This window comes from Hermetia illucens, chromosome 4 (genome assembly GCF_905115235.1).
Source record: "Hermetia illucens chromosome 4, iHerIll2.2.curated.20191125, whole genome shotgun sequence".
In the NCBI taxonomy this organism is placed as follows: domain Eukaryota; kingdom Metazoa; phylum Arthropoda; class Insecta; order Diptera; family Stratiomyidae; genus Hermetia; species Hermetia illucens.
Genome location: NC_051852.1, coordinates 100,879,583 through 100,907,376, shown reverse-complemented (window position 1 = coordinate 100,907,376; position 27,794 = coordinate 100,879,583). Strand labels below are relative to the sequence as shown.

The window sequence follows — 27,794 nt, the reverse complement described above, 5'->3', positions numbered from 1 at the left end:
GAAAGACTGGACTGGAGAATATGCAGGCCGTCTTCGGAAACAGTTCGCAAGGAGTGAAACTCAGCGGCAGAAGAGGTTGAACGAGTCTAAAAAGGGTACTGGAACCACAGTATCATATGGGATTTTACGACATGGATTGATCGACCTCACGACGAAGTGGATTTCAATTTACCGTAGCTGAACCGGAGGTTACAGTACATACCTATCTCTATATGGACGTGACAGTTCACGTCCAATGACCGAGATTCGTAATTTAAAAGGCTGATTGCAAAGAACGGAATTAAATCTGGGAATTAAGCGAAAAAATTATGGCAGCGAAAAATGTGACAAAATGATATCTTGATATGGACGAAGAGATGAGGTCTTTGACAGAGCCAAATGGTAGAACCAAAAAAATCAAAACGGGCCGACTTCTTAACCGAACAAAGGGTGAAGAAGCAGAAGAAAAAGAAGAAGACTTAAGCTCAAGCAAAAAGGGAAGATTGTCACCTCTGCTGTTGTTGTATATTATATCCTTTCCATAAATATTGAGCAATGTGCCTACCAATATTATTAGTACACTGCGAAAAATTGCTCTAGCAGCGAGGAGGAATGCACATCTAAACATGTAGAAGACGATACAATGGAAAGATCAAAATATTTATTTCCACGTAGCACAGATCACACAAGGAAAGCAAAGAAAATGTGCGCAACCGAATGCAACTAAAGTATTGGAGCAGTAAGAAAAATGAACGGATTCAAATGAAAATCAACCAAATTAGAACTTCCATTTCAAGTTTAATGTTTCGCTCCCAGCTTCTTACAATGCCTTCCGAAAATCATTTTTTGAGTCTATGTGCCCTTTATGGTCATGGAGTTCGAATGAATACTGAATTAGGCTTACCGATTGGGGAATCTTATAGATCCGGCGTCAGACACTATCTAATACTCAATCTCGTGCCAAGAAGGAAGCGTGCTTGGGATCATTGTTCTGTTGCTGACTAAGGTAGCGTTTTGTAAGAAATGAAAGTTGAACGCATTAAAGTATATTTCTTGTTCATGTTTTAGCCAATAAAGACCAATTCACTCAGTCTGGTTGTTTTAATAATAGTAACAATAATCTTTGGTGTAACAATCTATATTGGATCAGGGCCTTGAAGTGTGTTCGAGCACTTCATTCAAGACCATAACGGTACACTACAGTATACTGTAGGAGGCAATGTGGTCAGCATTGCGCTCGCCTAAGATTATTATTCTGATTTTACTCAGGTACTCATTTACAGGTGAGTCGACTGGTATCCAACATCCAGTCACGATAACAAATCCCTCTGCCACCAGTGACTCTGGTCGTTTTGAAACCTCAAATTAACTGATTCCCGCCAACATGCTTTACGATTGCATGTATGGTGAAAGTTTTAATATCCATATTGGCTTGTTTATAGGCACGCTGTTTTCTATAAACCCCAAGCCAGTTTTATTCATTTTTACCAGATCACAGAACTGAATACCAAAAATCCAAGATTTTTATGGCACGTTCTATCACAAGGCAAACAGCTGTGCTCTACTTTCAGAGACGAACAGTTTTCTTCTGGCCGAACGGCTATGAAGCTTCGTTGCCCACAACACGCTGCCTATGCTTTACCTCCCTGCCCGTCCATGGGACATCTTCCTACAATGTTGTGAAGCTTCTGACTTTTCTCTGAATTCCGAATGACATCGCGTTCTTTTTGAACTGTCTGCTGGACTAGATTCAATGAAATCGCTACTTTGTTTTAAAGTAGCGCAAAGTTCAAATTTGCAGTCATTTTGTTATTCGGCCAAACGTGGTATTACTAAATTCTAGCACCGTTTCGATTTATGTTGAAATGTACTGAAAAGTGCCTATTTAACAAAAGAAGTACTAAAAAATGAGAAAAAGTACTGAAGAACTTCAAAAGGTACTAAATTTGGTACCTTTGATAAGAAAAAACATCATGAAGCAAGTATTGAAATCAAAGGGGAAGTGGAGTGAAGGCTATAGCAACCATTCATAAAAAGTTTAGACAGGACGATATCAGTCGGGAAAGAAACGGGAGAGGAATTCGAACCTGAGCACTAGGCACTAGATAAATTCCGATCTAATTGCGCGGAGTAATGCCACATAAAGCAGTTCCGGGGGTGAGTGGCAGAAGATGTTTTTTAGTGGGCAAAAGCAAAACAGACAAAACAGACAGTGAACTGACTTTAAAAAGGTTTTATTTTCCACGAACCTCTAAAAGGACCATACTAAAAACTTTTCCTACGTAAGTTTCCTACCGATTTATAAATTCTAAAAATCCAAACGCAACGTGAACCAAAGAGCAACGCTGTCGTTCACAAGCTGCTTACTAGACTTATTAAGTTTTCCAATTTTTAACCAACAATGTAGCCATTGCTTTGGTTCAACCGTCATGCTTATTTCCTCCAACTTTACTCTATACAAGATTCCCGTATGTGTGTATATTTTGACTGTGACCGCGAACGGTGTGATAATAAACTATACCCGAACCCACCACTCGTACAAGCTGCGATCGATTTATTCACTGTGGTACTCACATACAGGCTTGTGTTCCAAACGATCTGTATTCGAATCGAAGAATTGTATATTTAACCTAACATGTGTAACATTTTACTCTATACACGTCTGACTCCACTCATATATTACAAATTGGTGATTTTAACCAAAACATATGCTTTTTTTCGACAACAGCAATTTACGAGAATCTACTTCATTTCATACTTTGTTGTTAGGACAAGCTAAATATGTATGTCCATGACGCAGCTTTGTAACGTTGTGGGTTGATGCAGTTTATAATGAGGGCTTTGGGATCGTGACCCAGTTTGCCTAAGTCTATTATGCAAAGGTTTGTAACTGCTATCAGTATTAGGAGACAAAATAAATAAAAATTGTTTTGAATTTAGATTGACTATTTTGACTGAAGTTATGTAAATAATTTGGAAAGATTTTAATGGGAACATAGCACATGACAGAGCCATCGTTGTCTTTTTTCCGAAAAGCGGGATTTAGCTAAGCCTCCATTGTGTTCTCAAATTGGCAACGAGTGAATTTTTGCCTAGATTACTCATCACTTCCCTTTAATGCAGTGATGCACCCCCTTTATCTCATTTTATTTCAAATCTACTGTAAAGTACAAACACATTTTTGCAGTTCCCTTTCAATTAAACTCCCTCCTCCATTCGAACAGATAAACCTTTTTTAATTTAAACCATATGCAAGCCTGTCTATATTGCCAAATAGATTACAATGCATATCGCAATATTAATTCAATACTTCATTGAGAAAGTTACTCACCTGGTGTAATATTGCCACGTGGTTTAGCACCTAGAATTGCTAGATTTACATTTGCTTTCCGGCCATCTATGATTGGATTGGGGTCTTTGCATGCTCGCTCGGCACTGGCGCGATCACCCATTATCACCTGAACAAAATAAACAGTTTAAATAAATCAATTCCACCGAACACATACAAGTGCCACTTACAAATCCATATCCACGACTTTTATTCGTTTGCCTATCTGTTATCACAACTGCTTCCTCGATTTCCCCAAACACGGAAAAGTGCTCCCTTAAGCTTTTGTCTGTTGTGTGATAAGGGAGGCCGCCAACGAAAAGTTTCGTCCAGGTGGTGTCCTTTTGTTGTACGGAGGATGTTGTCAATGTGGCGGCAGTTAATGTGGCATTCTGTGCAGTGAGGGCGGCAGCAGGTGCACCAGCAAGAGCCGCCGCTTGTGAGTTGGCTTGTGCAATAGCTGCCAGTGCGGCTGCATCTGTCTCGGTCGCACCGGGCATAAGCATTTTGAAATGAATTTTGACGGCTTTTATTAAACCCTTTCAAACAAGAAAATGTTCTTTTTCGTCGGCTACGTTTGCCGCTTTACGTATTTCTAGCGCAATAGGAGCGGCTGTAAACGAAGTTTAGTCTTCCTTTGTTGCAGTTAAGACACTATTTGATTAATCTGTAAAGAGAAAATGAAACAGATGAGTAAAAGCTTACGACCCAATATGCAAATAGAATTCAATCTAATCTTACTAAATAACAGTACTCCCCAAGGCAAACATAAATTCCCAACTGCCCGTGTCATTCATTAATTAAATACCAAATTCCCTACTTAAACTTTGCGAAATTATCATGTGCTTTTGGTCATCACAGCAGCTTTTCGGCCATTCCACAGATCAGCTACTCCATAAAATCTCAAAGGGTTCAAGCTAAAATGGCATCTTGAAACATTTGAAGTAATAAAACCTTAAATTAGATTCAGAATCGTTCACTGCGGACAAAGTGGCATAGAGCGACATTACCATAGGATCTAAATTAATCTTTCTCCGTAGTGACATACTTAATTTAAGCGCATCATTCATGCCTGCCGTTGCTCCTAACTACGTTTGAACTGACTATGTACGTTTCGCCAGGCTCTGCTCCCTCGAGATATAACAAAGAAATTACCCTTTTCTCCTAATGTGTTGTACTACTCAAATCCTTCTCTGACTCTCCCGACATCCCTTGTTTATCCTTCCTCCTATTGAATATTTCTTTTTTGCCTTGGCGTGGAACACATTGCATTTTATTATAAAATTCCTATCTGAAAACAACAAGACCGTCGAATTCATCCTTACCCTAGGCAAAAGTAACGATCGTACTACCCCAAAGTCACGGTGGTGGTTTGTTGTGTTCACTATGGCCGGCTAAACTCGCTGTACTTTACTTGGAAGGTTGCATACATTGAACAATGGTCGAGGGCCAGGAGGAGGAGGACGACTATCGGGCAAAAATGTGTGGAAGGGTGTCTCAGGTTTTACCGCCAAATTAATGTCCTTTGCCTAGCTTGCGCCCTACACAATTTTTTCGGCAGGGAGTTCATGAACGCACTATACAACAAGCACTCGCTTTTATGCATAAAAGTGTAGTCGTAGCGTCTATAATATTCGATAGATTACGAGGGGAATTTGGTGCAGCTGTCCGAAACACGCGTTACGCACAAATACAATAAAATGGGGAGAAAATACTGGTAGCGCACGGAGGATACAGGATGGTGAGATATGAAGGAACAATAACAAGCTCGCGCAAGTATTGGGATGCGAATTACATTAGTTTGGTAATCTATAGTGCCTGTATGCGTTCGATATCCTTTTGATTTCTCTCCCTGAATTTCTTTCGATAGTAATTCTGATTTGGTATGAGTCATACAATGGTTGGAATTAATAATTTTACGGAGAGGCTTTTTCCACTTTTGTTACTTCATTTAATTGAAATTGGTGTATGGAAGAGAGGACTAATGCAGCTGCTGAATTAAATAAAGCAGGTTATTTTTGCATCGGAGTTCCATTGTTCGTGGGCAATTCTTACTGACTCTGCTAAAGATGTTCATCGTGAATTACTGGTCAATTACTGCTTTTGCTTTGCAATCATTTTGATTTAAAATGCAGATTTCAACTTTCTTCAATTCGATCAAATTAGGAAGACAATAAAATTTCCTTCGTATTCAAAGTTGTAGACAATAGAGATAACTGCTGGTGCGGTAGCTCTTGGTACTTTTCAGGAAAACAGGACCGCAATCAGCCAGTAAACGATTTAAGTGGTTATACATTTTCAAGAAATTGTAAATTTTTTTTTTTTTGCATTTCTAGAATGTGCATATACTTGAATATATTCTCTGAGTATTTCAAATCGATCCGGCAAATATTCGTACCGATACATATTCGTAAAGGCGTCTCCGAGCGTTCGAAAGTAGCCGGAACTTAGACCGAAGTAGCAGCTCTTTTTCTAACTTGGTATGTGCTTGAAGATCCTCTTTACTGTGTTTGCATCTACAGTAAAAAAGTCGAAAGCTTTAATTTATACCTAAGAGCTACATTTAGTTGGATATTTCATGCCAACTAAGTAAATTTTATCAGATCGATTAGATCTGCCACGTTGTTAAATTGTGCGAGCATTCAATTTATACTTTCAGTCTGTAGTTTTGTCTTTTTCAAAAATAAAAATTTTGACTATTCTTTCGATTAATGCCTGCATTGATTAATTAACAAAACATTTTTTTTTAATTTCCCATTTCTGATAATCCAAACCAGAGAGGGTTCCCACCGCCAAACCCTTTCGTGGAGGACCTTCAGGAGATCATCTATAGAAGCCGTAAAATTTTATATTATTAAAAACGGACTACGGGAGTTTTAAATATAACAAAGACAGGACCAGCATATGTTTTCCATATATTTATCAAATAAAATATCTTCTCACAAAAAAATTCATAAAAAACGCTGTTTTTGGCCTCACAACTAGGTATAACTAATGTAACCATAACCGTTCAAAACGGGACGGTCCCTTTTTTTGGGTTCTCCGTCCCGTTGTCCCCGAAAATAACCTGGGGACGCAAAACTGTTCCATTTTCCCGAACCGTGCAATAGCTGGCAGTCGCGGTTTTTGGCGAGAAGCGCGTTGACACCGAACGGCCACTCGGGGCACTTTCTGTTACCTAGAAACACGATGAGAGAAGAATAAAAGCGCGATCAAGTTCCTGTTATATCATAACGGCCGCGAGTTGACCTGAAGAACCTGATGGAATCCCCGAGAGCTCGCTTATTTAGACACAGTGAGTCAGTCAAATTACAGATTGCGTTGTTGCACTATTTGATTTCCTTTAACTGTTCTTACGTGTACACTTTTTTGCTTTGGAGTCCGTTTATTAAGAAATAAATACTCCCTCAGATGTCAGATGTGATAAGTGTCGCACAGAATTCAGATTCGCACGTGCGAAAACGAAGAAGAACTAAAAGAGGATCTTGGTAGATGCTTGGAACCACGGTAACAAAATGATTGACCGTAAAAAACAACCTGAAACACCTACCTTACTACTACTTAGAGCAGGTTTCCGTGGGGGCTAAATTATGAAACTAGCTGTTACCCGCTTTGGGTATGTAAGCGAACAGGTGGGCACTACGTTACGGATAAACGTTAATGTCGATACAGAGGCAGTGGAAGCCCCAGTTATGGCAGGACACTTATTCCTGAATGTTTTAATTGCGAAGTAGGGAAGCAATCCGTTTCGCACTTTCGAAAAATCCATTCTATTTGTTTGTCCCTTCTTGTAGTCAAATATTTCAATAATGTATTCCCAAAATTTCAAGTCGATCCAAGCCAAAATCCCAAAGTTATCGAACAGTTGTAGTTCTAAGCTTCTAAAACTTGTGTAATGATGATTATAAGTTAGTAACAGAGAGGAAGAAGAGTACTAACTAGTATGGGAGTACTAACAAGTCTGTGAACTCGAATACAAACAGTCCCCGCACCAGCTTCCCATGTTTGACTAACAAGTCAGTAGGATGAAGCCATATATCTATACACTTTGGTGCTCATTCTACCGAGACGAGAAGAGAAATTGTTTACCAACCGCATGAGCCTATTGCAACGATGGATTGAGTATTTTGCAAAACTACTCAACATCCAGATTATCGACGAGTTAGCAGTCCCGCTGCTACCACCGAAAGTGCAACAAAAAGCCCCTGCAATTCATCGGCTTAAGAAACGTAAGTGGCCTGGAGCCGATGGAATTATAGCCGAACTGGCAAAATATGGAGGCGGCCCCCATTCATCAGCATATGCTCAGGAACAGCCAAAAATGATCTTGCTCGTCTTCACTTCTTCGTTGGAGGCTTGTATTATTAACAAGAAAAATTACAAGCAACTTGATCCCTTACAGGGGGATGGACTATCCGATAACCAATATAATGAAGAAACGCTAGAACGATATTGCGACCGCTGAATATAGATAACATCCAATTGTATAGGACATTCAACTCGTATAAGGAAAGTCTATAAGCACAATATATAATAAAAAAAATGTGGCAACCGCCGTATATCCACTAGAGTAGAGTAGTAGAGCAGTATTTTCTATTATGAACTCTTAAAGGCCGGCGAAACTATTACTACACAACGCTACCGTCTACAAATGATTAATTTAAGCTACGCATTGGTCGAAAAATGGCCAGAATAGGCCCGAAGACATGGGAAAGAGATTTTGTTACACGACAATCCGCCATCTCACACAGCAAAACCAGTGAAAGAAATCATGAAATCGGGGGGTAGGACACCTGCTGCACTCCCCTGACCTAGCGGCGCCTGACTATCACCTCTTCACATCATCTGCAGAGCAGCATTACAGCAATTTCGAAGAAGTTGGAAAATAGTTCAACGAATTATCTACCGCAAAAACAAGCAATTGGTCTTGGTTATTAATACTATTTGAGCAGATATCATGACGGAGAGTATTTTGAGCCTTAGGTGCCAACGTCAGATTTTTCAGTTTGGTCATTTCTAAGAATGGATTTTTGACATAATTGGCCCTTTTCTTGTCCTTTTACCCCTCCCTTTTACAACCAATCTTAACAGGAACCCCATCAAAGAATACTAATCGAAGCTTTTCACATGATACCCCACATAGCTATATTTGGTGGAAGAATATTGCAGTCCTCTTTCGCATACATGAGGTCCACTAAAATTCAAGGTGGATGAATGTAATTCACTGCATCCAGATTCACAGTTTCAAATTTTTCATTAAATTTCGTGTCTCAGGTGTAACCGTTTCTAGGCAATATGCATATGATAGACAAACTGACGGTCAGTGAACCGATTTTAAAGAGGCTTTGAGGTTTTCCGTAAAACCTTAAAAATACATAGTCACATTAGAACATATGTAAGTTACTTCTGAACACAAGCGTCATTCATTTCGAAACAGGTGGTGAGGCAACGAATCAATTTCCCTACCTCCCACCCCTTTGCCCTTGATCCTTTTCATTTTTTTAGCTTCTCACCGCATGTCGCCGTGTCGATGATCGTCGTCCCCCTGACTAAGTGAGTTTTTTGGTAAAGACATGACGCCATTGTTAAGATGGTTTCTTGATTTCATTCGTGTAGTGGGTAATATCCATAATTTTAATAGTTATACAAATCTAAACTGAAGTTTTCCCTTCACAACGAGGAAACGGATGACGATGCGAATCTCGCAATTGGCAGGAATATGGATCGTTTTTTGGCAAGAGGCGAACCTGGGCTTTCAATATACTAATCTCGAATTGATCGAAGGGGTGTGAGGGCGAAAGTATACTTGCTTTCCGAACGTGTTCGTACCTTTTTTTCGAGCGAGGATTAATGAACGAATAAAGCTGAAGGTTGTGTGTGGCTACGAGCCATCAACGCGCGAAATAAAGTCGTGCAGCCATGCAGTCTTTGTAAGGGTGCTAGCTTCACTCATCGATAAAAACTCTGGGAATCTGATATCTACCCCAGTGAGTGGAAGTGGCTGACTGTCAAAATTCCCGAGAAGAGCATTCATCCTGAATGTGCGTTCTTTCCGAATGGAAGGGTGCTTGCTTACTTCCTGCTGCCGCAAGGATAATAGCTAAGACCTCCTACCTTCTGAACCGACCAGATTAACACCCTTCGGATCATCGTGGAATAGTATGTATGTATGTATAGTATTCCAAAAAAGGGTAAACAGGAAGTGTATTTGGAGTGCTCCACGTAGGAAAGGTATTTCGTAGAAACTATTATAATAGAAGATATTGGCAAAGCGACATATGATTGCGCAAAATGTCACGTACTGAACTGAGGTAAAAGTTTAGAGTAATTTAAATTTCTGCAGAATTGAATTTTATCATTGATAATTTGTATGTTCGTTATCGGTGAAGATTGGTGCGATATAGGACGGACCAAGTCAACTTTCTCCACACTCCTCGACTATTCTAATAAGTCATGGCCTTGGGCCAAATCGCTCTATATTTGGAGAAGGCAAGTGGAATCAAACTGAGACAAACACCAACAAAACCGAGGTCCTCAGTCTAGCGGAACATCACACTGTTTCCATTTGAACTGATAGGCGGAATATCGAAAACATTGTTGATATAAATGTTGTTGGTTCAGCCGTGGCATCATTAGCAATTTTATTCAAAATTTGCAGATGTGGTTCTAACAACAATAACACCAAATTGAAGTTGTTCGAGCCAATGTTCTCTCTCAACAGGAACAAAATGTAGAAAATGATCGCCACTGTTACTCGGAAGCTCCAACCTAGATTTGCCTTCGGAGTATCGCTCTGAGACAGTATCAAATGAAGATCTTCGCCAGATGCCCGTGAACATGTTGGACAGAAGACGGAAGTGGCGATGGATAGGTGACACATTAAGAAAAGAAGGCAGGCACTGTCCCATGGTAGAGGGCGAGTCAGCCATGCTAGATTTATGTAATGCAGAACAGCAAGCTTCTCCGAAAATCGTGGAGAGTCGAAACTTATTGCGGGTCCCTGGCATGGGTGCATTGGCATTGTTGACGCGCTATGCCCCATGAATTTATAGCAGTGCAGAAATATGATTAGAAAATATTAAATATTTGACGGTGCGATGTTTGGGCTGGTCAACGTCTCAATCTCTTTGCCCCGGTTTCGAATCCTGGTCTTCATGGACGTGTTTTCGTCTCTGTACTTGTCTCGCTGTTATAAGTTTATCACTTGCACAGAAGTAAGTGTTATGATAATGAAATTAGCACACTGATTACAAATAAAAGCGGGAAATAAATAGTAATAAGGAAGAAGAGACAGTGTGGATGTCCTATACTCTACAAAGTAGTGAAAAGGAGTAAAGATTTTTTTCTTTACTCCTTTTCATATTATATAGAACACGGATTAATGTGATGTAAGCAGATGTTACCTACTTTCAAATAGGATTGTGCTTCATCGAAATTAGAGCTCAGGGAGTTGTTGGTGAACACAATCTTGAATTTGCACATTTGCTGTTTTCGTTATCAACGAACGTAAACCCTTTGCCCTGTTGTTTCCTAATTCGGGATGTATGGTTTTGAATAACACATTAGTTCACTGCCCAACAAACGTTCATATGAAAATGCTACACTATTCAATGCAATATGAAATTACTAACTTAATTTGATTTTCATGATTTTTTTTCTGATTTTTCATTTGGATGGTTTCCAAAAATGATTCGTGCTGTGAAAAGTAAAAATCAATCGACTTATCACGAAGAAAAAAGCTTTGCATTCCCTTTTCGCTAGTATGGGAAATACACCTCCCCCCCCCCCCCAAATCCCTTTGAGATAATACGCATAACTGTATGCGTGGAATTCCATAATCTGCACCTGTTCGCCAAATGCCACCTCAATAGGTGGAGCCATTTCCGAGAAGAGTCTGTGTGCTAGACTCTGTCAGCCGTTGTCTCGGTATGGAAATGAAAGCTTAAGAGATTCCCAGACAAAGAAACCTCGTCAATAGGCAATCAAACTATTGGCGGACTGAAAAAATTGCGTATATCAAAGCTGCATGCTTTCGCGCAAAAAGAATGTACTAATGAACCAAAAGAAAACCAAACTTCGGCGACAAAAAAGATGCATGCATGAACCTTCGAGGAAGCAGACCGCAAAAAGTAAAAACAAAAACCGGGAGACCCATTATCATACCACCCTATCTGTCTTATTGGCACGGTAGCCAAAATTCTAGAAAGGGTCATTTATAATACACTTCTCCCTATCATAAAACATATAAATAACCTATCGGAGCGGCAGTTTCGATTGCGACAAGCTCATTCAACGGGCGACGTCATAGAGGAGTTTCTGAAGTTGGCTCGCGACGCGATGTCTACCAATAAATGCTGTCACATGGTAACGTTTAACGTCATAAAAATCGTCCAGGTCGGCTAAAATTGGTGTCCCTAGTTACTTGACTAAACTACTCGCAAATTTGGTGCGAATGTATGAGGGAACTAAGCAATGCACAATCATATACAGCTGTATTCAATTCCTCTCCTATGGAAAGTGATGTACAATGGGGACCTCTTTCCGCGTCGAAGGAGGAGAAATCGGTTTCGCGGTTCATCTGGGTCTAGTTGTCGTGGTGAAACAACAGTAGAAGAAGTACACGATAATGAAACCATCACCACCAGAAGTGTAGCTGGAGATGGTTCAACTTGACCTAACGAAACAAAAGACTGACGTGGTCTTGATTAATAATCGTAGGAAAAGGAATACGATTAGTATTCAGGTTGGTAGGCACATCAGCATTTTAAAGCCACTTATCAAATATTTAGGGGTAATGATTGGCACGAAGATCAATGTGGAGTCACACCTGGACTATGCCTATGAGAAAGAGGCTAAAGCCAGCGTATCGCTAGTACGGATGCTGCCTAACGTTGGAGACCCGAGTTACAGCCGCAGAGGGGTCACTGAACCCATATACTGATTACCGTAGTATACTCCAATCTGGGTCACGATTTATTTCAGGAGATGGCAGCTACCGGAAGTATCTGCACAAATTGAGGTTGGATGATTCTTACTTTTGTGCTTAAGATAGTTGTATATGTGTCCGGATAGCTGAGTGGTTAAAGCACAAGTCTGTTGTACGGAAGGTCGCGGTTCAAATCTCGCTGTCGGCAGTGGGATTTGTATCGTGATTTGACGTCGGATACCAGTCGACTCAGCTGTGAATGAGTACCTGAGTCAAATCAGGGTAATAATCTCGGGCGAGCGTAATGCTGACCACATTGCCTCCTACAGCGTTCTGTAGTGTACCGTTACGGAATGAAGTGCTCTAACACACTTTAAGACCCCGATCCAATATGGATTGTTGTGCCAACGATTATTATTATAGTTGTATATGTCATGTTGTACTGTATGCGCTTTTGCTCAGAGAGGAAGACTCTGAAAGTCAGCTTAAGTCTACAGACCATTATCGTAATGAGTAGTAGTCAGGCCGATCGTGGAACAAAGACGTGAAGAGCAGAAAGCTTGATCACTTAAAGAAGTTGGAGGGGGAAAAAAGAAGTTGTAAGAATACCACACATTTTTGCAGATTGTCACAGTAGTGTATTTCTAGAGATTTCCACTTCTAGGCATAAAATAAGTCGGGAACGTAGCACATAATATATGTATATATTATGTGAGAATATCCACTTTCAGGTGATATTAGACATTCATAATCTTGAATTTGTAAAGAAACGACAAATTTGACCTACTATAACTTTGTTAGTAATAGTGCGATTTCCACCAAACTAGGTAGGATCATGCCCTACGTTATAGTCTACATTACTATAGTACTAGGATGAGCTTAAGGGTTTTACACAAAACCTTGAAAAGACACAAACCAAAACATGAAGCAAGGAAAAGTAGTTTGAATTTCTATTTTTCATATAACGATGTCGTCGCTAAGAAGTTAAAAATTAAATCCAAAAAATCTGCTCACCAACCAAAAGTCATTGCCAGTACGAGATTCATACAAATTTCCTAGCCATATCTAACCGCGGTGACTTTCGAATATACCACCAAACCTCCGGTCGAACACCTATTGCATCTCATAGACCTTGGCATTGGCAACCTCCCATGAAGTACGCCAATTCTTGGCGATAGCGAAATAAGGCGTGATGTTTCAGGTCGAATGTGATTGTGTTCCCCATCCAACTTACGACAAGTAAAGCTAAATTAAAAGTGTACAAATATGCCAATGAATGCAATATAGAAAATAATTCTGAAACGCCGAAAGAGAGAAAACATTTTAAAAGCATTAACGAGGTCCAAACTCACCACAAACTTAGGTTGACCTGTTTTTAAATGAACAATAGTTCAAATCATTTTAGAATTATCTCGCCAATTTCTCAAAAATACAGAAAACTCAACGTTCATATAATACCAACACTGACTGTAAATTAAATCTGAATCAAACGTCGCTTACATAGTAAACGCAAAGAACGTGTTCACAACAATGACGATGTGTTCCGTTTATTTGAGAAGGGTCCTTTTTGAAAAGAGGCCCGATATCGATTTATCCGTTTTTTTGCTCCGGTTTGTGTCTTTTCCCTGAATTTTTTTTTTTGAAAATGCAGCCTTTCAAATAGTCAGCCCTAGTGCATTGATTAAAGATGCTCAATACAAATACAAGGATGTGCAAACAACAGAAGGATCAAAGGGTTCTTTTGGGCTATCCTCAAAATTATGTAAATTGTTATAAATTTTGAAACCTTCTGTTTGCTAATTGTTTATTTCCATGTTTTATGGGATATTACGTAAACAATTTTACTTTAACCATTCGGATAGCTGAGAAGCTCTGAGTTCCTTAACAAAAATAATTTAAAACTCCTCAAAATTGTTGAAAGCGGGCTAAGAAGTCTTATAGATGCGAACCTGGAATACAAATACTCAATCAAGTAAACCGAATCAACTTCTACGTATCTTTGTATTCATTGTTTACTCAGAGTAGGAGTAGAATTACGACCGCTTCATTATACAATTAGTCAATCGCATCTTAGTTCTCAGAACAATCGGTTCCATCAAATGTTTATTTCATTTTATAATTTAAAATTGCTAGTGATCCAATGGCCAGACAAACAGATTTTGCGAAGTAATTTGAAAAAATTTTCAAAATAAAGATAATTATCGAATTCCTACTGAGCGTGAATTCGAGTTTTCGCCACCAAGGGGGGTGTGTTTTAGCAGCTATTACAAAAAGTGGTTTCTATCAATTACCTCGAAGGTAATGACTAGACTTATGACAAATTCAGTATGGGTTTTTCTCTAGCAAACTTTTCCCTGCTAGCTAATATTATACAAATACATTTTTTCGAGTTTTATGAGCTATATTTAACCAAAATTCTTATTGTTTTTAGAAATAAATCCCGGAAAGATGACGAGAAATATTTCACACAAAAACTTTTGGGAAGTCTAATCTAAAAGTTTTCTTATGAAAGATTTTCTTTCCAGTTAATAGTTTCTATATCGATCATAATAGCATGTGCGAGTTGAATTGATTTCCACATTGTTCAGCAAATTACACATCTCTGTTGAATTGTTGGAATAAATCTAAAAGACGAGCGATCTTGAGGTTCTCAGATAGAGAAAATTATTATTATATCTTATCGATCAGATTTTGGAACGATTAGAGTTTCGGAATCTAGATTTTAGACGGAAAATAAGGTTTTCTTGGGAGTTTGTCTTCTATAGTTAAGGGTTTACCACAACTTACGCTTATTTTCAATCAATTTACGTATTCCCAACAAAATCTTGAAAGAATTGGTTGGACGTATGATGGCATTAAATATATGTTTCATTTTTAAAATTTTGGTATGCCTGCAAAAGTATTCCACAAGTCATATTATGTACCAACGTAGGGGCAGATGTTTACTGTACAACTATGTGGGAAACAAAGGGGTCAGCATTGCGCTCGCTGAGATTATAACCCCGATTTAACTTAGGTACTCATTCACAGCTGAGTCGACCGGTATCCGACATCCAGTGGCCCTTCGAAGCTTATAGAACTCAATCTGATGTACCGACAAGATGTATAACAACTGATTCATGCACAATTCCGATGCGGTGAAACAGATTCCCTATGAGGAAAGTATCCTAAACCGTGATTGTTTGGATGATCAAGGGATCAAACTTGTGTCAACCACGAAGACAGAGTTAAACTTCAAAACAGGACTCCTGGCTAATTATCTATAAGCTCCGTAGGCATGATTGCCGGTCTGTGCTCACTTTAGGAGAGCAGAAAACGTTTACGAGTTTCTCGTCTTCGCGTACATTTGAGACGACATTTTCTTGTTACTCCCCTTGAGGACGTAGTTGCTTTTCCGTGGTTAAAGCAAAATGTGATAATAAACGAAATGTCAAAAATATGAAATGCGTTTATTTAACGCTAACTAGCGTCTTTACTTAAAGATGAATTCAAGTTTATCCAAACCGATCTATAGATATAATAGTTTCTGGCAATCACATCTTCGCCAAATTGACCCCTTTTCAACTATCAGGAAGAAAAGTTTGCATTTGGCCAAGTGCGATACAAACAACAATACCAAAATATCCTCATTCTGCAAGGAAGAAGTTCAGGACCTCCTCTTAGCAAAAATCAAGAGCTTGCATCATTCTTAAATCCAAATTAAAATTTTGTCTTTCGGAATTGTTGTCTGGAAGACTTGTGGCTATTCCCATTGTAAAACGGTGGAAGAAGGCACTAAGATTTCTCAGTTGCAATACCAACGTATATAAAAAAATTTAGGGAATTAAAGCCACCAAACGAATATCTTTTTTGATTTTTTCCTAATTAATAGGTTAGATTTACACAAGATAGGAAATATGCCTACCTTCGTAACTAGAGCCAGGCGGGGGTGGTAAGGAACTGCAGAAATTCGGAGGAAGCCAGTATACACGTAGGGCCATTCTGAAATCGAATAGTAGGGAGTCTCAAGAGAACAAATTGCGATTTTTATGTAAAGTAACTGAACAATTAACTGAATTTTAAAAACATTGATGGAAAACTTCAAAAAGTTAGGCCACAGTAGTGATCTAATAAATAAGCGTATTTTGGGATTTTTTGGAAACTGCAATTTCACCTACTATTTTAAACTTACGGCGAACCAAGAAATTTTTTTCCAATTAAATACATCCACATAGAATTTATCCCGATATTTCGATTTTTGCAAAAACTGTGCTATTTTCGAGGAAAAAATTAACATTTTCGTTGAAAACCGTCCGACAATTATTTATGAAATAAAACTATCCAATTTACCGCACTATAGCCGTTTATCTGTAAAGTGGCGCAAAAAGCCTTAGTTAACGAATAGATGCTAAAGAATTCAGCAGTCCGATTGCGTAACCCAAACCCGAGAGCTGCGAGGAAACCAACGGAAGCTCAGGACGAGCTGATTGTCCATATTCTGCGAAAGGATCCGTTAAAATGGAGTCCTTAGGTCACAGATAACACCGAAAGCTCGTAGAAGTTGGCAACCACGAAAGGTAGTAGAAATATTTTGCACCAACAAGCATGTAAACATCCTTCAATTACTTTCCGGGAAATCCTTGTCAGAAGAATTAAGGAACGTATTTCAGAAAAATAACTGACCTATACCCCGCCACTAAGTAAAATTGGGCAAGACTTTCAATGGATTGCCACTGAGTAAAAGTGGGGGATCTGATTTTTTGGCTTGCTGACTCCATGCTTCAACGTCTTTAGCTGTTGTTACTGTGAAACGATATGCGATAAATTATTGAACTTTTAATTAACAATTTTTTTCTCTTCTGTGAAAGTTTTTGGTAAACAATTCATATTTTGAATGAGTGAACACTTTGTTTTTCCGTTTTTTTTTCGACGAAAACGGCAAGAATGAACATGGTTACTTTATGACGGCCTTTTTCAAATTACACATCTTATTGTCTATCAAATATCCTACGAAATCATATAGAAACATATAAGGATTAAAAATGCGTTCTCGAGCGAAAAATATTTTTAAAAACTTTGAGCAAGTTTTTTTCCGGCATTGTAGTTTCGAGAAAAACGTGTCTGAAGTTTTCAGTGTGTTCGCATCGAACAAATAGGGGTCGCGCCAAATTCCAAAATATTTAGATAGCTTCTTCGTGTTAATCCATTGTGTATGTCATCCTTAAGTTGTTAGGGCATTCATTCCGCAAAAAAAAAAATATGATGGATTTTGTGAAATTGCTACTGAGACCTAACCCCTTAAGACAGCAACTTCATCAAGCGGCGTAATTTTAGGTCCAAAAATTCTTCAAAGGCATCAAAACGCGCTGACGATGTACAGCAACATGATGAGGTTCTATATCACGACACCTCAATACCAAGCAAAGGGAAGAATAAGGAAAACTGAAGAGCACTGAAATTCCCCGAAGGGGATGATATCTTCCTAGTACTACTCCAAAGGAACCTAGAAATCATTCTAGGCTCATAAGCTGGCAAGGAATAGCGTAACCTTAGGACACATAACAAGGCCATGGAAGGGGGAAAACGGTTTCCTTTCCGAGAGCGAGTAAAATGGATCCTTTTCACCTCAAATCTTTCAAACGTTCGTACCGAAAACTAACGTTCTAAAGCGTAATACCTTACATCGCAGCGAACAATAAACGCCCGACAATCAGCACATAATACATACCAGACCCAACGCTAAAATAGAAGTAGAAAATACTCTAAAATTTCTGTCAATCACAGGATCAAAGTTACCCGAACTAGTTTATTGAAACTGTGTTCGTAAGGCGATTCGACGATTTATTTATGATGCGAAAAGCTTGTCTGGTGATCAAATCCAACAAGACGTTTTCTTGAAATATTGTTATTACAATTGAATAACCGGAATCTTTGGAAATGTAGTAGAAACGCTTTGAGGAGTCTATTTTACCGAGGAGGCAAATATTTGAACGGCATAAAACATTCACGAGAGTCGTGCAACATGCAAATCCAATACAAACCGCAAAATCGAACCAGATCCGGTGATTAATGAAGAGAAAACGTCGAGTGGCAACAATGCAGATCCTCAAGAATGAAGCAAAAACTAACTAACAATACAAGCAATGCCAATAGTCTAAAATCAGAGAAAGACCTATTTTTTCAAATTCAAATTTTCAACGGACACTTGACTATTCCTTATGGAGAGCCACAAAGAACCTAAGACTTAATTCTACTATTGCCTATATTGCTGCAACTACTGACTAAAACTCATTGCGAAAAAGAACAATTGGTCCTCGAAATATCGGTATAATGAAAAACCCTTTTTCGGTACTCCAGAGAAATTTAGTTTTTTTCTATTTTCTAACAACCTATGATTTAGTAACTGTAATTAGGGAAGGAGTGATGACGAAAGAGCTTTTGAAAAGAGTATTCAAACCCAATCTACAAATAAACGAAACTCATTTAACTTACCTGAACCCGTCCCAACAAAAACCTTAATCCGTTGAATTTTGATTAACCTAGGTCACGATATGGGAATAGAAAGTGAACATCACGGTTGTTAAAAAGCTGCAAGCCTTCGTCAATGCTTGTCTGCGACGTATAATCGGGCACGCTGGTGAAGGTGGAAGGGACAATGGATAGGTCCCACATTAAGAAAGTACGACAATTCCATTGCTGGCTAGGCCATGCAGTGGAATCCCAGAAATCCCAGGATGACCGACGAGTAGGTCGCACCAGGGACACTTTACCAAATCCATGATGCGGGTGGTAATTTGATGGTAAAATACAAACACTAAGAAACAGGGACGGGCGCACAAAAAAAAAATAACCGAAACAACAGAAATACGCTGCCTCACCGCAAACAAGACGCCTACTTATGACAGTTCACCTAGTACCAGGGTATCTTATCACAGCGAAAAATCATATAACCGTTCAAAAGCTCTGCATTAAGTATTTTAGAGATGAACCAACTTTCATTTATTTAGATGGCATCACGCATTACAACGAAACTGTAACATCATACTACTGGTGCCCCATCATTTTTATAAAATAATGTAAACGATAAAGGAGAGCGGCAATTCCATTTCTGGGCGATTATGACGGTAAAATCTTTAAAGACATCGATTGAGCAAAACGCAGAAAATTTAACGTTAACAAATCATGCGGCCATATGGTTTTGAATAAGGTTACATAAGGTCAGCATTATTGTCCTCCTTGCTTCGTGCAAGCAAAATAAGTTGATGATACCCGAATTTTCGGTCCATGTACACGAAAGTCCTGGGGGTTTAACGTGAGTACCTGCCGTTAAGGCTTAATCCCACGGTCCTCTTTGGACGCGGATTGATTTTGTGACCACAATCAGAGCCCCGCCATGCAAGCACAGCGGTCCTGGTTTATACTGAGTGCAGGCTCAGCATTCATACCAGTGGATGCGAGGCCTATCTAACACCTCTGCCGCAACTAAGTGGTACGGCGCCCGAGTTGTACAGCGCAACTCCACGCTTGAGCTCCGAGGAGCTCTGCCCGCGATGTAGGCATAACCACAACCACCATGAAACTCCCACTAGGGGGCCAACCGCAAATAACCGGGCCGAGAACACATCCTCCAGGAATTCTCCTGGAGCATATGCTCTCAGAGGGCCATCCAAGTTCCCATGGTACCAGATAACCTCCGGTGAAGCTTCGTGGCAGAGCCACTTCAGATGAGTTCCTTGCAGACTCGGGTCTGATCACCCTCCTCGAGTACGTGGGGACGGAACTCCCCCGGTCCATGTACATCAAAAAATCACCAATTGAGGTGTTAAATACCATTCTTGAGGCATGCAATTGCTTGAATGTAAATCTGCCGGGATAAACTGTCCTTGAATTTACCGTAACCGTTACCAGTAGAAGCAATGTTGCTGTTAGCAAGCAATATGACGAGAAATCCGTTGGACTGCAGGCTCAGCAAGAGCGATGTTGACACTGTTCAACGCGGCAGGAGGCGAATTTATCGGAGTCGATCAGCAATGGGATAAAGTGCTTAGGGATCGCAGCATAGTGGTCGATCGGTGCACTTTCGATGGAGCGCCAGATTTTGACATATCGAAAACCATTTCACATGAAATGAATTCACACAGTAACCCTCGGAAATTTGAACACAAATAATCCTTCTTGCCAAAAAGCCTTCAAACCCCATTATTTAACCATAGATCATTACCTTAAAAAATACCCAAATTCTCGGTCTGATTCAGTATCTCAAATATAATTTCCTTTTTGCTGTCTGATGCTTTCGTTCGTCGGGGCAGAGGTAAACTCATCATCCGACCGAAAACGGCTACGGATGCTGGGTGAATTATGTTGTCCGAAACCATCGGTTTTTTGGTTGGAGGATGGAAGGATATACACACACAAAAAATTGTCCGTGCACTACGAGAAAGAAGTGATCTTAAAATTAGTGCGGTCCACCATTAAGTAGATGGTGGGATCAGGTACAACCTATCCTTAAACCAAAATCTCGGATCTACCCATGAAGTCCTCGTGGTGCTGCATGAATTAGTTGTCAGGTGACTTTCAATCGAAATGTAGTTGTAATGCATAGAACATGTCTATAAATAACACATAAAATGATCAAACCTTTTTTCGCAAAGTAGGATTTCAATCACCTAGTTGCGAATGTTTCTCAAAATCTGAACTAGGAATTCATGTGCACGCCTGAAAAATGTCTACCTCTGAACTTCCGGCACAGGAACCATCCTAATCAGGGTTAAAAAAAATCAAACAAGTCACAATTTCTTTTATTATTTGTATTACCGTAAATTTCCCAAAATTGTCTGCCAACTCTTTAAGAAAAGCTGTCGTATTTCCCGTATTCCTCTAAACTGTCGTTAATGATCGTTCGCGGAATGAATAGATGAATACTGCATCGTGCCTTAGGACACTAGTAAATTGTTGATTAGTGTCATTTTTTCAAAAAAGAAATTCAAGCTTTCGCAGTAGAACTTTACGCATTAAAGCTACAAGACACTCTTGTCCGCAAAATAAACATCACACCCTCATCATGACCCCAAAATTTCTTTAGAGCATATGCTTCTAGAGGGATATCCCAATTTCCAAGGCATAAGATAACCTCTAGTGAAGCTTGATGACAAGCGCCACTTTCACTGAGGCCCTTGCAGATTCGTGTCCGATCGTACTCCTCGAACACGTGCAGACGGCAATCAACAATTTTATTGGAAGCATATGAATGAATAAGATCTATCTATCTATTTAACGCTATGAACTACATATGATACACCATAAAGGTGCGTGTGCATGAAAATTCAACTCGGTGTGAAGATAGTTGACAACCCACCTGATGTTTCTGAAAAAAAAAAGAAATGAAAATTATAAGCAAAATTAATATAGTTTACCATCGACTAAACTATCATCTTAAACACTAAAATATGGAGCCGTTAAAGCTGCACTGTCTATTTATTAGATTCGTGGGTAATATTTATAAACTCCTCTTCTATTGAGAAGCGAAATTTTATCGCAATATTTTGCGTAAATCAAATTGATAATAGATACTATCAATTACACAGCAAACATCTGGGATACCTAAAGTTATATTCCGGAAAACACGAGGAACTTTCGATAATCCTGGTCACACATGAGGGGGCAGAGCGTTAGCCTTTCAATCTCGCTGCACTGGATTCGAATCCCAGACCTTATAGGTATCTGTGTTCATCTTGTGTTTGTCCTCCCTGCTGTGAGTTTAGCACTTGCACAGCGCTAAGTGTGAAGCACGGTCTAACTGTGACTTCTACTTAGAAGATCGACATTTTTCTGGATGACTTTCCTAATTTAATGATAATATCGCGTGTAAATTTTTCATGAATGAAGAAAGATTCATAGATTCATAGAGGATATTCATATTGTGGAATCATCACCTGCAGGAACATTGTTCCCAGTGTTTCAGTTGTTGCTGTCATGACTTACAAATGGACTAAGTGAAGCTAAGTAGCGAATATCTTTGAAGGGGAAACAGAACCCGTTGGGTCATCATTTTGTTATCGGTTAAAATAACCGGACTTGAAGACATTAGTAAGTCTTCTAATAAGAGATTCTTAAAAGTATCCCTTTTAAAAGACAGGCTATTGTGATGAAGAAGGTAATACCTCTACGGTCCAATAATGACCAAAGTATTCTTCGTTCTTATAAACCAAACAGCCCGCATTCCCTAGATAAGATTTACGTCCCAAAATATAGCGGAACTGCTAACCCATTCCATCCAGCTGACATAGCTCTTTCAAACTTCAGGAACAATAGAAGATGCGATGTGCAATGAAGCTCATTATTTCCAGCCTTATTATCCGCCAGTAACTGCAAGATTGCAATAACAAAAGAAAACATGTATCTAGTTTGCGTGATTTTGGTAATACTTTTTCAAAATGTAATATCTGACTTTATTGTTAACACTTTGTTGCGAAGTACATAGCTCTGGCAAAAAGATGGCATTATCGTAGTGAGCGTACCATGGCCTGATTGAAATGGCCCAGTTCCCAGGTTCATATCTGCTTCCCAAATTTCACTAATAACAGAGAAACCAAATAATCATAGGAACATGCCAGATTTCAGGTAGTTAGTTCTAATAATGGCAATTTCATTATCCTAACTTTTGTCATCATGCAAACGCTTTTAATTATAACTTATACTGAACGAACCATTTATCCTCCAGATTATTTCTTCAGTCGCTTCGTACGTCCACGAGTAGCAAATAGCTCAGCTCAGTAAAATATTTGATTCCTCATGGCATATTCGCCAGAACTGATTCTAATATCTCATAACAACCGCCCACTACTTCCATTGTGACGCTCTATTGAACTCAGTTTCCAAATCCTACGAAAACCAGAACAAGAAAAAATCGCATACAATAGGCAACGAGCCATCCCTGCTATTATCCTGATGCACCCTTGAAATAAATTGAAACTTGAGTGCTACTAAACTAGATACGAGCTCACAAATTCAGGACAAAGTTAGTGCTTACACTGGCATTATGTCTGTCAACGTGTGCAATGGCGTGTCCTAGCTCGGGATAAGTTAAAACTACACATTGATGCATGATGGCATCCTGGGAACAAAGATCACGTGATTAGACATGTCCCGTATCACAAAGCTTCATCCTTTTCCAGTTCAGAATGATGCAATAAGAGTTTAAATCGATTTTGAGATCTGGTTCTCATGTTAAACATGTGAGTATCGAGTTTGGCTCAAGCGGTTAGGGAAGTAAAGGAAGGGTTGTTGAATGTAGACTTGCTGGAAATAAGTGCATTGTTCCCGTCAGATTTGCAACTAGACATTTTTTAGAACTGCACTAAGCGGGCTTACATACTATTAACTTCGGAATTATTTCAATCATTGAATCTCGGCAATACATTTCAGATCAAATTTCGTTGGGAGAAGTTCCGCTCCTTTGTATTCTACAGCTCATACTTGTATCCTTCAGTAACTCAATTAGCCGCAAAAGCTACAAAGGATATGAGCGTAATCTACAATACATGTACATACACATGTTTGCATCATTAGGTGCAATTATTCATGTAAGTAATAAAAGTTGGGAACATTAGTCAGCAAATGGCCGACCAAAACATAGGTAACGGGATTCGTGCTACTCAGAGCTTATCGACCTCGATCTGTTGATGATTTTAGATAATTACTCGATTCTCACTTCCCACAAAATTACAAAAAAATACTCCAATTATAAGAAAACTTGGTAGCTACGCTTTGAATCGGTTAAAAGGTATCGGAGAAATTTTTAGATAGATTTGAGGCTATTTCTGCATAGGTAGTGTAAAAACACGCAAATGTAGAAGTGATACGGTCACACAAAATAGAAACCGGTGTCACACCATTGAAATATCCAAAGATAATTTAGTAATAAACTTCAACTCAAACCGCCATAATGCATAACTATAGATTCTTATTGACTCTGCATCAACCTCCAAACGCAGGTAAATAATCATCATGAGAAAGAGAATTTAGTGAATAGATAAACAATTCTTTGTAATGAATAATGTAAACTAATTAAACAAACTAAAAATCAAGATTTGGAAGGATTAACATCGGAGGTCAGTTTGGTCTATTGTCCACCGTCGATACTGAAAAAAGTACAGACGACCTCAATTGTATGCCCCGGGTTAAGACAGTGCCATTAAAAACGAAATAGCAAGGAACGCGAAGGAAGAAAAAAGCATGTGGCTGACCTATGCATGCTCCAAAAAGCAATCAATGAACAGCAAAAAAAGCAATGATGAGAACAGAATGAGAATGCTCATTGGCAATTGAGTCATTCGAGAACAGTATATTGAGTTCCAAAACATCGCTTCGCCTGATCTTCATCGTACCAACGGGAGAGCTCTGTAGGAGTGCATCTCGTAGGAACTAACAGCTATTATCAAAACGACATTAAAACGCAAAATATCATGCCTTGAACCGAGATAAAAAATTTCAGAGGGATTGTCCATCAATCCAAAGCGAAGTTAGCCAAGATTACACTTTGCTACTGACATTGTTTTTCACATTATCGGTGAAGTTGTCCATGTTCCCTTGTTTGAAAGAACGTGGAGAACTTCAACGGATCATGACATCTTTCCTTAAACATCTCTACTATGTTGATATATACTCTCTCACCGAATCATGCTCCTTGGCTCTGGATTTGGAGAAGGAGGCAAAAGGGTCCGACTGAAAATAAATACCAATAAAACCAGAATTTTCAGTCTGGTGCCTCCCCGCACTGTTCTTTTGCATTAATGGACGCAATATCAAGCGTGTCGAGCAGTACTAGCAATCTAGGCATGGTTTTTTCCAACAGTGACAGAGCGACTTTTTAAGGTTTTGTTTGTAAAACAATACATGTCAAAGGAAGGTGTAAAAATTTCACCAAATATAGTTATGTGGGGTATCAAATGAAAGGTCTGAATTAGTACTTTTTGAAGCCGGTCTTAGTTTTGAGATTTGTTAAAGAGGCGGGGAATGGGAGGGGTGGAAAGTGATAATTTCTTTAACGAACCCATTCTCAGAAACTACCTAACCGAAAAATCTGAAAAAAAATCATGAACCTGCCTCTATATGGTGCCCAGGCCTCAAAATACTATGTATATCGATATCTGTTCAAATTAAGTCAATAATAGTATATTATCATATTTTTGGGAAAATTGAGTAAAACCCTCCTTAAGTTTATCTCAGCTTTATAGTAGTTGGTAGTAGTATAAAATATAATATGTTGCATATTATCCCCAAGTTTGATCAACATCATACTATTAGTAACAAAGTTACAGTAGCTCAAAGTTGTCTTTACCGTGTAAATTTGCAACCCGAAGTACTAAATCTGACATGCTAAATGCATATTCTTAACGGGCTACGGACAAATGGGATAGTTCTACACTCAAATATACTCACACAAGAAGCAAACAAAACCTTTCATATCTGAAGCGCCCAGCTTCCGGTTTCCCGATTTGTTTTATCCAAAAGTTGGATATACAGCTACCTCAACACCCAATACGTCAATATTCTCTCTGTGCTGTTATGGAAAGCTACAGCCACTGTCTCTATCGTGTTATCAGAGTTCTCTGATCTGAGGCAGGAACAAATGGCGAATTTTATCGGCCAAATATCGGTAGATGCGTTAATCAAAAGGCAGGTGTGGGAATTGATTGACCACATATTAAGGAAGAGTGACAATTCAATCGCGCCCATGCGCGTCGTGGAATTGAAAGCACTATGCAAGGATGGCGTTCGAGAGAATCTAACTAGAAATACGTGACGCAGAACAATGGAGGAAAAAATCCCGCTTCTCGGAAAATCGTGAGAAGAGCGGAAGCACATTAGCAGGAACCGTTAAAACCACATGGACGTTTTATCGCAAGCATCGCACAATAGAAAACACCTTTTGAAAAAAATATAGGATTTTTTCAAAAATTTGAATTATTGTGCCAGCATGATAGCAAATGTCACCGCATGTGGCATATAAGACATTTTATGGCAGATCGAACGTTTCAGATGAAGGGAATTCTTCGAAAAATTGGCAATGTGACATCAATGACACTAACGTAGTTCACTGTGAAAGATTTAAATTTTAGATACTGCTAGTCGTATCATTGGGTAAAATGGCGCAATCGATCACGACGAGCCGACCTCGCTTGTGAACGGGCAATAGCTTATAAAGAAAGAAGAAGTTCTATCATTGCGTCTCCAAACACGACTGTGGCACACAAAAACAACAACAAAGGGTGTCATTCCCACTAATTTAAATAGTCCTTAACCTAATCATTTTGAGAGACTTTCACATAATCGTAAATCTTTTATTCATCAAATAAGATTAACGTCGGACAACTAATCTGAACTCTGGCGGCTCAGTTTATTATTGAACAAAATGAGATGACTCTGCCTGAGATGAAGCGATGGCGTACTAGGTCAGGACGCGTTCACAGTTCCCACTTTTTCACCAAATTTAGTGTGAATCGCTAAACTCGCCTCCGAGAAAACTGCGTGTGACGGAGAGACAGACAGTAAACCGATTTTTATAAGGTTTTGTTTCACACAAAACCTTAAAAAGAGCAAATTTCTCATCGGAAACTCCTCTCAAAGGCAACAAGACTCATTGCACTGCATTTTAGTATGTGTTGAAATTAATCGTTGAGTAAATTTTCCACGTGTCAAAGAAAACGGGCAACCAAATAGAACAAACGAATGAATTGGCTTTAACAACAAAACGACGTCGGACTTCGGAAATAATACGCAGAAATCTATTCTCCTAAATTGTACGACAAATATATTCCAAATTTAATACGATGGAAACTTGAATGACAGTGCTACAACTTTTGCAGTCATAAATATTAATTTTGAAAGTAGATCCATTCTTTTAAATTCCTCTTTGAGTATTACAAAAGGAGTCAGACCATAAAATCTACAAGATTTTCCCAGCTTTGCAACAATATTCCATAACGAGGGATAAACGCATTTGAAAGAGTACATTTCATATTGTTGACATTCCCTACATCGCTGACATACTACACGTTATTTTTCAACGCGTTGTCTCCTCGTCTACATATATGAATTAATACCCCCTCCGATGTGAACCCCGGTAGTCCTCCATCAATATACCATACATGCGAGTATGTACAGATAACATGTGCCATCGACCTCCTTTAGGACCTCATCGGGTCGAGATCAAAAGTAAGTAAAAAAACTACTTCATGATTCTGCCTCGAGGAGGTTCATTCACTTTGAGGGATTTTCTCAGATATCTCCTTTTTTATTCGAGACCTATCTGTTGTAAGATGCGAATGTTTTTCCCTCCACTCGTTTTCGAGTAACCAAATCGTTCACGTTCGCACATGTGGTATATGGTTCATCTCAAAACGTCTCGTATAGTGGCTGCTGCTATTTTACGATAATTTTTCCGTCACGTGTACACAGGGTACAAGGTGGTAGTAGTGATACGATGGGAATCGCCACACCGAGGAGAGGAAATACCAAATGTGTACGTATACACATGTAGCTTTACTGATGATACACTGAGGGACTAAGGACAATGCATGG

General features: G+C 39.1%; 1 protein-coding gene across 2 annotated transcripts in view; it reads right to left on the bottom strand.

Moving 5' to 3' along the window:
* Positions 1–27,794, bottom strand: part of LOC119656280 (RNA-binding protein 24-like) — a 123,553-nt gene that overhangs the window by 72,347 nt on the left and 23,412 nt on the right. Inside the window, exons 2-4 of one of the 2 annotated variants that reach the window (XM_038062707.1) lie at positions 21,568–21,576; positions 3,499–3,974; positions 3,311–3,437 (exon numbers count right to left, since the gene is read on the bottom strand). In XM_038062707.1, coding sequence (XP_037918635.1) covers positions 3,311–3,437; positions 3,499–3,813 — 442 coding nt within the window. In that variant the 5' untranslated portion in view covers positions 3,814–3,974; positions 21,568–21,576. The remainder of the gene's footprint in view (positions 1–3,310; positions 3,438–3,498; positions 3,975–21,567; positions 21,577–27,794) is intronic. The other variant, XM_038062709.1, reaches the window with a different exon arrangement.